Source organism: Simochromis diagramma, unplaced genomic scaffold, assembly GCF_900408965.1.
Source record: "Simochromis diagramma unplaced genomic scaffold, fSimDia1.1 OVJJ01000304.1, whole genome shotgun sequence".
NCBI lineage: Eukaryota > Metazoa > Chordata > Actinopteri > Cichliformes > Cichlidae > Simochromis > Simochromis diagramma.
Window position 1 is genome coordinate 15,431,959 of NW_024387030.1, and position 13,095 is coordinate 15,445,053.

Below are 13,095 nucleotides of genomic sequence, written 5' to 3' on the forward strand. Positions count from 1 at the left end.
GTTTTGTAAATTTACTTTTTATTAGTTCGGTAGCATAGTTATTTTGGGTTGCACCCATCACACTAGATACTTTTAATTATAGAGAAACATAGCAATAGTTATATTGCTGTGTGTGTTGTACCTGGTAGGAGGTAGAGATATCTTTGCCAGTGACGGTGAATGTCAATAGGCCAGTGGCCAAATCTATTAGACAGCCGATCTCCAGATCCACATTGCTGCGACCGGAGGTGTGGGAAGTGCTGGTGACATCACCACCCCACACCATGTAGCAGTTACTCCTCTTCACGCTGTCAGTAATAAGCATATATAAAAATCTTTACAAGGTTAGTAATTAAAAATAATCGTCAGCATTTATTACATATAAACACAGAGGGCGTCACCTCTCGTGGACTCGCCCACGTTCATCGCCCAGGGTTACAGTCACTGTACGATTCTTGCTGAGGTTGAAGTTGTTGCTATAGTAATGGTAGTCAGGAGTAACCCATCCAACCCACACACAGGCAGGGTCCTGACCTGCGAAGACCCTCACTGAATGGTAGTACTGTAACAAAACAGAGAAGAGAGACTCAGCCAAAAATGAAAACGCATTTAGTTTTTGCAGCTGCAAACAGACGTTTCTTCTGTACCGTAGTGATGCTGCTGTAGTCCACTCGTCTACTTTCATCGCTGTGCCTCACAGATCTCAGTGGATATCTATCAGAAACCATATTCAAAAAGTCATTAGCGAGCAGATAACATGTCGGATTCGAGGTTTTCTCGCAAAAGAGCTTAAAGTCACAGTTTTGGGAAGTTCAGCACCTGTGTTTGACTTTAAGGGTTTCTTCCTCATGAACACCGTTCATGTCCACCACAGGGCTGATCTTGAAGACAGAGTGGAACTCCACAGGCATGCTCAGACGACAAAACACCATGTCTGCGTTACTGTTCTGCGTCCCAAACGTCTTGTGGGTGACTTTGAGACAAGGAGGGCTGTCGATGGTGCCGTCGATCCTGGTTACCTGCAAACAAACGATGACAATCTTCGCGTTCATCGTCTAGGCCAATTCAATCGTTTTTAACAATTTCACAGTTTCTTCTTTCTTACCGCAATGTGGTTGTGGTCCTTCGGCACGTTGACAAAAGTAGGCAGACGCTTGCTGAACCACATCGTGACCTCTCGATTCATGTTGACGGCAAATGGCTCGAATCCCTCCTGCAAGCCGCACATGGTGTAGTACTTAAAGGTGCTAGCATCCTTCCCGAGGTTCATACGACCCACCTGCGACAGACCGAGGCTACACACTGGAATAAACCCTGCAGGACAGACAAAGGACATAAAGACAAAGGGGGGGGAGCAAAGAAGGAGGAGAGAAAGAAGTCTTTAAGAATACACGGCAGGAGGGATGGAACATCAATGCAGCTTTTGCAAAAGGCAATTTACAAGTGGCACTTCAAATACGGCTGATTTCCACACAGGGAGCCGCTCAATTTTAACTTATATCACCACCGTGATTGTTCTGGGATAAAGCCTTCTGCTCTACATTTGAAGGCTTTAAAAGATGAGGGCAGGATGGCAAGGACGTGTGCTCAACAGCTCCTCACAGCCACATTCATACACGCTCTTTCTCACCATCCTCAGTTTCAAAGTCCGTGAAGCAGAGTTCAGAGCCCTTGGTGGTGATCAGGATCTCCCCGTTCAGAGTGAAGATCATGGACTTGTCCTCCATGTTGATCATGCAGCCCACCACGTCCCCAGCATGCCAACAGCGCCCAAACAGCCGGCTGCCCATGTTCAGGCAGTGGCCCTGTGCACAGTACAGACACAAGGAATACCATATGATATACACACAATGTGAGCAACTACTTTAAATGAGCTTAACACCAAATAATCAAATAGGTTTTTAAATACGAAAGAATAAAGGGCGAAAGCCATTTTTCGAGTAGTCTACGTGAACTTCACCAACGCTGTCGGGATTAACTGAGATTTGGTTGACAGCTTACCCTGTATCCATCAAAGACAAACGCAAGCTCATCTGTGCCAAGCTCCACATCTGGCTTACACCCAGGTCTGGCCCAGCCCACTCTCATGTCTCCACCGGTAACGGCCTCAAATTCGAAGTACCACTTCCCGGTCTTCACTGCGTACGTTCTCTCTACCCTAAAGAAGCGGATCTTATCAATGCTGAGGCGCTCCGAGACTTGTCCTGCTGGGTGAAAGGAGAATAATAAGAAGCAATGGAAATATTAATTGCAAAAACCCAGTGGCTGTAGGTAAAGGCAGCAATTTCATATGGCTATTCTCTTTCACTCTAAACTGAAAGGGGACGGAAGGCAAAGTCCCATATCAGGACATATTTTTTTATCCTTATTCTTTGTAAGGAGCATTTTATTATGCACTGTATAATTTGAACTTCTGGGCATTTTGATTAGCACGCTTTCATGGGTGAAACTCACCGCCTTCCTGGTCCGAGGGCTCGATGTTGTACCCGTAGCCAATCAGAGTGCGGATAGCTTCCCGCAGGCTGTCCCTGTTTGACTTCTTGGTGCGTTCATCCAGCAGAGCATACGGAACCAGGCGAGGGTTACGCTTACTTTTAAGATCCTGCACGGAGGAGAAGCAGCAAGAGAAATGTTAAAGTTTAAAGCCTTTTTTAAAAACATTCATTTGTCCCACCAGTTGAAAGGCAAATGAAGGGATTTCATTCAGTTGTGAAGCAGATTTGTGAATTTAAATTAGAGTTTTTTCTTTTATTTATTTCAGGTTTGTTTGATGAGCCTGTAGCTGAAGCTCTACAGCTGGTTATGTGTCCAATATTACTACTTTATTAGTTAACAAATCCACAAGTGAACTATAGACTGGTCTGAAACTGAGAAGATAACAGACAAAGCTGAAATAGAACAAAATCAGCCTTTCGGTTTACACAATTCCCTGACAAGTAAAAGATCCCCAGTTTGATCCCGGGAGGAGACACAAATCCCAGTGGGCTTTTGTCAGGAAAAGGATCCGGCATAAAAAAGGCTTTGCCAACTCAAACATGCGGAGCTACCCACTGTGGCAACCCCTTGTGAATAAGGGAGCAGGCAAAAGTAGCGTATTCTTCCACATATTAAGAAAACAGATTTTTCTTTCTTTGCAGCATTTGTATTTTTTCCCAGCACATTGTATCCGGTTGTTCAGTGATGACGTGACAAATCCTACTTCCGGGCCTAAAGTAGTCTGCGTTTAATATGGCTTTTGTGTTGTTAACATGTTTAATGTTTTGTATTTTCTTCTATTTAATCTCAAAAAGCTCCTAAAACAGTCAGTGATCCCTGTTGACCTCCCTCGGCTTTTATTACTGCTAATCATTTATTTAAGCTCAGTTTTTAAAACCTTAGGATGTAACTACAGCCCAGCCCATGCAGCAGTATATGAATGACTAACCTCGTATTGTGGATGGATTATCTCAGTTGTTCTCCTGGCTGAAGTTTGGTCGTTTTACAGCATCCTGCCATGCGATTACATTTGTTCCTGACCACCGAGAACACTCACGTTAACTTTTATCGAGTGGAAAAAAAGTTAGCTTGTTTATATTATGCTAACATAGCTGTGTCGCTAGCGGTCACGTAGCACATCATTATATACCAGCTAGCCCAACTTCAGTAACCCTACAAACGTCACTGCTGTTTAGTTTTCTGTCTTCATTTATGTTGGAAGTGATAACAGAGCTGTACGTTTGAATTTGTTTCCAAAACCCGGCAGTCAGGACATGCTATATTGTATTTAGATAGAAGCTAGCGAGCTAACTTCCTGCTAACTTCTAACTCCGTTAAATGTCATAAATTCCGTTTTCATGGATGCCTGGATGTTAAACTCAATTGTTACACCTGGTAGAGCAGAACGCTGATCATTTTATTAAAGATGAAAGACTTTAGAAAGTTTTTCAACTCTCAGTAATGCCACAGTGATCGTTTGATATATGGACCTGCAGCGACCCAGACACGGCTAGTGACGTCAGACTGAACAACCGGATAGACGTGCACCAGATGTCCAGGAACATTACGTACTTTCTGGCTGAGTAATTTGCACAGACCTCTGGACAATGTAAAGCTGCTGCTCTTAGATTATAGGGATGCACTCATAAGCACTTTAGAGCAACAATGTCTGCTTTTGAATGTACCTGTTCTCTGAGAAGCTATTTTTTAAATCTCTTCAATCAAATTTGAACATTAAAGCATGTGTTTTCCTAGATGTGTTCACAGTGATCTAAGGTTGTTATTCGTCTTTCACTTCTAACCAAACCTCAGCGCTGTTCACATGTCTGGCGATTCTTTGGTGGATTTGAGCATACCTGCTGAATCCCGTATGTCCATCCCTGTTTGATCCGGTCCTTGGCCCACACATTGTGAGCGTTCTCTGCCAGTTTGTCCACCAGCAGCTCCTGCCCCGGAGTCAGTTTGATATCGGACAGGTCCAGAGGGGACGGCTTATAACCATTGGACATCATGTAGCTACAGGAAAAAACAATGAAAAAGGAATTTTCCCCCCAGTTATGGATACAGTTAAACCACAGGGACCAGTTTAGTTACATTTACAGCCTGATGGGAATCTCTATGGCAGTAAACACAATAAATATCCTTTATTTCTTATACTGCTGGACATTTTTGGATGATCTGTGATTGGGTTACCAAATATTTTGATTCATTTCATTTCTCTTACTGTCTTACTATAGAGCGGCCTAGTCATTACTGTCCAATTGTGTGATGTACAATCAATATCAAGAGTAGTGCGTGTGCTCGCATCGTTGCTATAATCATACCCACTTACTTCTTAGGGAGCTTTATCTTTTTGAGAGAGTCCTCAGCATTTGGATTCATGTGAACTATACGACAGCCTAAGGCCAGCAGAGTCCTGCAGGGGAAAAAAGTAACCACAGTGACCAACAAACTGATTTGACAGTATATGCAAAGAACCAGAGAGGCTGCTGAATGTGTCCAAACAGAGCACGATGGGTTAAATTACGCGTGTCCTAATCTGTTACACAAGAAAGGCCGAGCAATACCCACGGCAACGAAACGGGCGCCAAGTGAATCACACCTCGTGATCGGACGGAGCGACAGTAAAAGTGAGTTTGATGTCTTTCAGGAACTCGTCCCTGTCACCCAGATGTGTCTCCCAAAGCAGCAGATCAAGATTACTGACGGCATGCATTTATGTTTTTGATTCGAAGAGCATTTATGTAAATCACCTGCGATGGGCCTTTCCACCTTAACCCTACCCCTCCATTTTGCACATTTCTGTGTAAGTATTGAAAGCCTGGTCTCTCTAAAGAAGAGAGGACTACTGGTAGTCTAGAGCAATAGATACTCCATTTATTCATCAAATGGGGCATGACAAGCTCAGCACAGGCAGGTCATCCTACACGTGGAGCCAGCGTTGCGGAAACCTCTGTCAAGGATGGGAATGCCCACAGCCTTGTAGCTGGTGTGTGTTTTTCCAATAGAGAAAGAAAAGCTAAGAAGTCCTAACAGTGCTAACAACTAAACTACAGCACGTCATCGCTTCAGCTTTACTATGAGATCAGTGAACTGTTAGCTAAACTTGTGATATTCCTCATAAATAGTTTAAATCCAACGAAAAAAGAAAATGCATTATCTGAGAATAATATGTCAGATATGGTTTTTTAGGCTATTTTTATAACAGAGGTGTTGTCCATGAAGACAAAAACAATCCATCATGTTCGCCGTACTTCAGAGTCTCCGTTGACATCTGCAGATTGTAGTTTTTTTCCGTTTCCGGCAGCTTGGAGAAATCCACCAGGCACGGATGCTGCCGCTTATTATCATCCCTTATCTGTGAGGAAAACAGAGAAAAAACACACATATCAAACACCTCCTGACGTTCTCATCATTGCTGTTCAGCAGCTCTGCATTCATATGTACATCAAGTCCTACTGGATCTATGCATATGAGATACACAGCCTCATAACTCATTGTCACTGTGAACTAACAAGGGGGGCGGGCATGTGGTTTAAGTCCTGGGTGCTACTAGTTGCAGTGATTAGACTACTCTAGTGAACATGTTATGAGAGAGGGACAAGAGAGCATGTTTTCTTGGCAGAGCCAGAGAGCTGTATGGCAGGAATACCGAGTGAGAGGCGTAATGCGTCTCTCTCGAGGCTGCGCTTTAAGCCAAATAATCCCTTTGGCAATGCTGCTCAGAGGAGGTGGCATGGCAATGGTGAATGTTTACCAAGAAAACATGCAGGGCTGTGTACAGATATGCAGCTGTTTCCGTGGGTCCAATGAATAGCAGCCAGCTCTTTTGTGAATAGTACAAGAACTATGGGAAATCTCCTCTTTCATATTTACATGCAACCAGTGCTAAATAGCAAAAACAGGTTTATTTTATCTGCTATGTGACCTCTACCACATGTATAACTGACTCCAACTCACTTGGCTATTGCTCCACATGTAAAAAAACAAACAAAAACCTTGACAATAAAACTAGTTTATTATTGTTATTTACCAAATCTCAGACTTGTCTTTGTCCTAAATCAAAGATTTTTCGAGGAGGAGGACAGAGTGAAAGCTTACAAGCTAGCGCAGAATTCTCATGTTGTATTATAGACATAAGAGTTGCGTCTTGTTGCTGGTTTCTTGTTTTTCCTTCCTTTAAGAGCAAAACAGGTCACTTTGGCGTTATCCTGTGGTAACTATACAACAAACCAGAAAGCCATCAGCTAGAATTTGGAGTTAAACAGATGAAACCATAACCGACTTAAATTTGGACGTGCCTTCTTTTTGACCACTTGTGCAACCGTGACTTACAATAGACCCGAGCAGAGAGTAAACAATACAAACACAGCAGGAGAACTTGAAGTGGGATGGAGCTGAATTTAAATCAGGTACAGTTTTTGTCTTCTGTTGCAGGAGCCTGCTGATTGCACTGCGTACACTGTAATTATAAGCATGCGTTTCCAGCTGACTGTATTGGGAAATACACTAATTTGTTCTTTTAGGGAGTTTAGATGAGAATTTGATATCACTACAGGTGAAGCCAGGAGACTTCAGCTTAAAAAACCTCATGCATAAGCTCTCCGACGATAAAAGAGCTCAAAAGCTAAGTCAGATATACTTTTGAACTTGCCCCACAGATCCAGACTAGGTGTTTCCCACTGCTTCTGGTCTTTATGCATGATCAGGCTTGATGCCAGTTGATAATAGAAAACATTGGCTGTTAATCTGGCAATTTTTTGGACATAGCCAGCAGAGGCAAGAATAACACAGACTAACACAGCCTCATCTCAATTTCACATTAATCTTCCAATCTAAGTATAGCATACAATCACATTCTCAGATTCCTATCAGTAGCAGCAGAAAAGATACAACATCTGCTCCGAATATACAGACAGGCCTTTTGATTGGTTTCTGGCTCATAGCGGGTTATGTCATGTGTTTTGATTGACCCTCTGAACATTTAAAGAATTAGAAACTCCATCAGTTTTTCTTTGAAAAGGAGAAAAACAAAAAACAAAATGCAAATTTTAGTCTGGGTTTATTCAGGTGATGAAATTGCCAAGACATCCTGTTCTGCCCTTTGGGTGAAACAACAATTTGTAATTCATGACTGACACTAGAACACAGACACAATGACTCTGCTACCTACAAACAAACTGGATGTGAATGAAGGATGTAAATGAGTGGCGTGGAAAAGCGCTGAATGCGAACAATGACAGTGTTCTTTTTCCACTTACCCTCTTTTTGGTGTAAACCGCAAATTATAAAAGAGAAAGCAAGATGACATACAAGCCTCTGTGATGGTAAGTTGTCACACTCATCGAGAAAAAATTGTAATTGTCGTGCTTATTTCTCCACAAACATGGAAAACGGCATGGAGTATGCTTTTTATCTTTTGATCCGAGCGATGAACTTGTAGGAGAACAACATGAGCAACTAAATAACAATCTCATTAACAATCTAACCCTTACCTTGCCATAAGACCAGCCAAGCTCAATCTTATTCATGCCCCAGAGCTCATGGATATTTTCAGCCAGCTTGTCCCGAACCTTCTCCAAATGAGGCGGCATGACAATCTGAAGGAACAGGTAAGCAAATGAGCATTTTCCAAAAAGTTGTGCAAACTATAGAATGCAAAAAAATCAGTAGTTGAAACAAAGTAATGCAATTCTTTTGGAAAAATTAAACAAATACACAAGATGCATCAAATTCAAGATGAGCATTTTTTCAGTTGATTCGCATTCTTTTACATGTCACACTGCATCACAGCCTTTGTGAAAAAGGGGGCGTTTTTCTCATGATCACCATCCTGCGCGCCTCCTGTGAGCTTACCTGGCTGGTTTCCACAGGTGTGGGGATGAAGGAGGCCTGCGACATGAACTGGGTGGTGCCCAGCAGATCTCGAACTCCGTCCACATCTCTCTTATACTCTTTCACCGGCTCCACCTTCATCTTCTCTTTTGGCAGCAGAGCCTCATAACACGGTGCGTAGCTTGATGGAGGCAGGAACTTAAAGTCACCGTGCCGTCCGCCCAACAGGAAACGAACCCTAACCAGAGAAAAGTTGCTCACGTGACTTGGCTTATTGCGATGTTTTACGTGCACACTAAAAGAAAATTAAATGCTGTTAATAAAAGAAGCGACTAGTGAAAAGAAAACTAATCCTCTACTTTTATTCTTAACTCTCTTAAACAGGTTCTACTCCAATGGGGACACGTTTAGTTCTGTGAATGAAAAAAAACATTTCAAAACCGTCTCTCGAGGCTGCTCAAAATAGCAGTTCAAGTAGTAGCAGTGACGCAACCAAGCTCATTCTCACTGCGGCCCTCAATTATTAAGCACTGAGGATGTGTGGCTGTCATGTTCTGGCACGTTCAAGTCCGTGGAGACGTTCACCCTGTTCACTGGGCCAATTCCAAGCTTCCACACGCTCACGCTCTGCTGTGACTGGTCAACACAGTGTTAGCTGTACAATCACCCGACCAATGAAAGAGTCAGATCAGACCTTGACAACACTTCAACTACTAAAAAGGACGAGTCCGTTCCAAACAGCCTGTTTTATGAAATTGTAGACAATTTGGATTCTTTCACTCGGTCTGTAATAATGAAGCAGCTCAAGGGTCTTTGCATGTTGAACCTCTTTGTTATTATAAGCTGTGAGGTTGGCATCAGGACTCGTCCCCTGTCTGGTTTGTTCTTGTCACACCTTTACCAGGTGTGCTGGGCTGATGTAGAACTTGCGATCCTAAGTCTCTCCACTCTTTTCAGTCACCAATCTCATGCACTATTGAATCACGTGTCTCTCTGGAATTTCTTGAACTCCAGAGTTGTGAAAACCTTTCAGCCACATGTGCCCGCTTCAGGAACTCACCTGTTCACCTGCCTGCCCACTCTCCACCGATCCACCCTACTGTGGAAACTCGCCTGCTGCTCTAAAGCACCTCCCACTCAAATAAGACCATTTCCAGGTTCCACAATCCAGTCCACAAATCACGACCTCCGGTTGAACCATTGCTAACTCTGTTCCTCCTCCTCTCCAGACCTCACATGCGCACGCTCAGTCCCACAGCTTCCACCACATTAGATATGCTTATTCGCCAACTTCAAAATAAACACTTGATACACACAAACTCCCATCTGAGCACATTTTCTGAGTCCATGCCAATCCTTAGTATGGCTCAGTGTTTCTGAGTGTAGAGTGCATTGACCGAAGATGAAACGCTTGTAAAATAAGAAACATATTTCATGATCTAAAAGGTTATTTAGGCTTCCAATCAACAGCAAAGACTAATAAAAAACAAACTCTGTTTTAAACGTGTTACATAAATACATTTAACCTTTAACCTTTAACCTAACAGGAACAACCAATCCTCCACTTGCTCCAATTTAGCACCAGGTGCAAAGTAACAGCAAGCTGTCACAAAAAACCACTAAAATCCCTTAAAAAGGAACTGTTTAATATTTCAAGCAATTCTCATGCAGCATGTTGGCACATGAGCGTGTGTGTGAGTGGTAATAAACTCCTTATCTAACTTCTGTTAACCAGCGTAACAACTGGGTCAGTAACACACATTGTTCAATTAATCTTTTCTGCACATCAGATAATACAGACAGTGTGAGAACAATGACGCTATTAAAAGTGACATCATTTGTGGAAAAAAATGCATGAAAATGATTTGAGAGACGGGGAAATCAAGCGGAGCGTTATGCCTTTTTCTTTCCTTTTCTTAGCCACACAGATGAACCACATTTTTTTAAATGAATGATGATTGAACTCTGACATTTTTTTATATTTTTTTTAAATAAATTCATTTTCTAATATTTAACATGACCAAACATTGTGGCAGGTGTCTCAGAGGGAACGTGGCAAAAGGCTACTGTGCTCTTCAAAGTTGGAGTCGATCATGGAATTGTGGGAAAACTGCTGGAGCTTGAAATTCCATTTTCAAGTCACATCAATCACACTATCAGTGGTCACCATGGAAACAGAATTTTTTTCCTGTTTTTTAAGCCGCGTCTAATCTAAAAGCCTCGAAGACAAAATGAAAGTCAGAATATAAAGATAGAATTTTTAGAATATATAAATATGAGTTTTTTCTGCCTGTTAACGTCTAATAAAGCATATGAACAAAAAAAATACACACTCACTTGACACCTGCAGAGAAACTGACAACAGGGAAGAAGAGTCCGTCTGTGTTGAAATTTTCAAACATGCCCTGGACGGGCTGTCCGTTGATCCTGAAGGATATGCTGGGGGCTCCAAGGTCCAGGCAGCAGCTCACCACGTCCTCTGAGGTCAGAATGTGCTGGTTCATGGACGCAACCGCCCGCGGGATACGACCTGATCGGGACAAACGCACAAACTGCTATGTGAAATACGACCTAGTGAGTTGTGCTGGCACAAATCACACCTCTACCTCCCTCTCTCACACACACATACTGTTGGATACACACATTTGCACACAACGACACAGACTCTGGGCGAGGAGATCGTCCCTGCAGGGCACTGGTTCTGTCTAGACACAACTTGGCTGTAACCCAGGGTTACCGCTCATCTTCTAATGCTTTAGTTACTCCAGACACCGGCTTGTCCCACCCACCTGACCAGAGGTGGAGTCCATCAAAGCCGTACGAGTAGAGATCATCACCAACTCCATTACCACCCCAGCCCTCTCCTCCTCCCGGGTAGGGCGCATAGCCTTTTGTGTTCGCCCAGCCGATTCTGAGGTGGGAGGGCTCGCTGGTCACAAAGTGGTCCACCTGGTCGATCATGAGTTCATAGTACCACTTCTTGTACTGAGCCGAGCCTTCACTCACGCCCAGGAAGATGTTCGGTCTCATGCTGGCAAAGAAGTGCAATGTGACATCACCACCAGAGAGTTACATTTTTAATTACAATATTGTACTTTTCACTTAAAAAAACTGCAACATTCCACACAAAGTTATTTAACTACTAAGATAAAAAAGACAAGAGATTAAAAAACATAATGATTTCACAAAAGATCCTCACCAGATTAATAAACTGAAAGTAAGCTTTAGACTCTAGAGAAATAACTGTGGGCTGAGTTATCAGAGAAGCAAGGAGGAGAAAGATAGCAAGATAAATAAATGGCTCTCTAACCTCTGGACATCATTGACCAGCTGGGTTTGCAACAGCAGATCTCTCTTGGGCAGCAAGTGATCGCAGATGAGGTTCTGATTGGTTCGCACAGCTACGCCATTACACACACACAGTGAACAGAGCACATCTAGTATCTAAAAAAGAAGGTGAAGGAGGTAGGGATAATAAGCAACACCATCTAATGGAAGACCATAACAGCACTTAACACTCACTAATGATAACACGTTTACTTCATTTTCCCTATTATACCCCAGATGTGCATCTGCACCTGAAAATGACTAATTATACTTCACTGTCCAGGATGCTGCCGGAGGGACAGTCCCTTTATATGCAACCACTGCATAATTACTCTGCGATTGTTACTGGGTACAAAACATGTTAAAGAATACCCTTTTGATGTTAGCTTAACAAAGCTGTAGAACTAAATGGGCCAGGATGCTCAGCCAAGGGTGACAGCATAGAACACCGACGCTTTAGCATTGACCTTTTTCTCCTGCTTCCACTGCAAAACGGTACAGTCGGGCTGATTTACGACCCAGGCCGGCTCCTGATCTTATTTCACTGTTAAACAGACTGTTTCGTGTTAGGGGCACGTGGCTACGAAAAGCTCCAGGAGCCTTCTCAACAAGAAGAACCCCACTCATCTGTACAGTATGTACAGCTAATAGCCAGCAGATGGCCAGCTTAGCATGGAGACTGTGGCAAAGAGTGTTGCTCTTTCCAAGTTAGGTACACAAGCACCAGTGAAGTTGACATGTCGTGTGCTTCAACTGTTGAAAGAAACATTAAACACCAAGTTCAAACATAATTTGCAGTTTTTATTTGAATGCTTTGTTCTAGTGCACTTCTTAGCAGGAGTAATTTGTTGTGCAGCCAGTCATAAGTCATAAGACAACTTCAACTGGTTGCATGTTATTGTGACATATTCACCGTACAGACACATAAACAAACAAAGAAAACATCACATTATTCCTTTATGCTTTTATTGGGGTTTTACATTTTTTTTCTGGTATTACTTTGTAAATAAATCTAATTTCAATGTATTTTATTTGAAATTTTAGTATAATTATACTTATATACACAAAAAAATGGGGTAACAAGTCAGGTTTCTACAGGGAACAAAGCAATAATTACACTGTAAGTAATTTTAATCAGTCTAAACCGTGGGTAGGCAACTCCAGGCCTCAAGTGCCGGTGTCCTGCAGGTTTTAGATCTCACCCTTGGTCAACACACCTGAATGAAATGATTAGTTCATTACCAGGCCTCTGGAGAACTTCAAGACATGTTGAGGAGGTCATTTAGCCATTTGAATCAGTTGTGTTGGATGAAGGACACATCTAAAACCTGCAGGACACCGACACTCGAGGCCTGGAGTTCCCCTGCCCCTGCTCTAAACTATATTTTATTATAAAGAAAACAAGACAGAAATTCCATTGTAAGTAATTTTAAGTAATTTCTTGGTAATTTTGTGGAAAAACAACCAATATTTCCCCAT

General features: G+C 42.5%; 1 protein-coding gene across 13 annotated transcripts in view; it reads right to left on the reverse strand.

Moving 5' to 3' along the window:
• The window catches only part of LOC120739856 (ryanodine receptor 3-like), a 104,973-nt gene that overhangs the window by 50,146 nt on the left and 41,732 nt on the right, over positions 1–13,095 (reverse strand). For 6 of the 13 annotated variants that reach the window (XM_040041796.1, XM_040041791.1, XM_040041794.1 and 3 more), the window contains 16 exons: positions 11,600–11,733; positions 11,079–11,320; positions 10,627–10,819; positions 8,311–8,527; positions 7,944–8,054; positions 5,709–5,812; positions 4,787–4,870; positions 4,311–4,470; positions 2,434–2,581; positions 1,981–2,186; positions 1,610–1,784; positions 1,085–1,293; positions 799–998; positions 627–693; positions 381–541; positions 122–287 (listed from right to left, as the gene is read on the reverse strand). In XM_040041796.1, coding sequence (XP_039897730.1) covers positions 122–287; positions 381–541; positions 627–693; positions 799–998; positions 1,085–1,293; positions 1,610–1,784; positions 1,981–2,186; positions 2,434–2,581; positions 4,311–4,470; positions 4,787–4,870; positions 5,709–5,812; positions 7,944–8,054; positions 8,311–8,527; positions 10,627–10,819; positions 11,079–11,320; positions 11,600–11,733 — 2,577 coding nt within the window. The remainder of the gene's footprint in view (positions 1–121; positions 288–380; positions 542–626; positions 694–798; positions 999–1,084; positions 1,294–1,609; positions 1,785–1,980; positions 2,187–2,433; positions 2,582–4,310; positions 4,471–4,786; positions 4,871–5,708; positions 5,813–7,943; positions 8,055–8,310; positions 8,528–10,626; positions 10,820–11,078; positions 11,321–11,599; positions 11,734–13,095) is intronic. The other 7 variants (XM_040041799.1, XM_040041797.1, XM_040041801.1 and 4 more) reach the window with 3 other exon arrangements.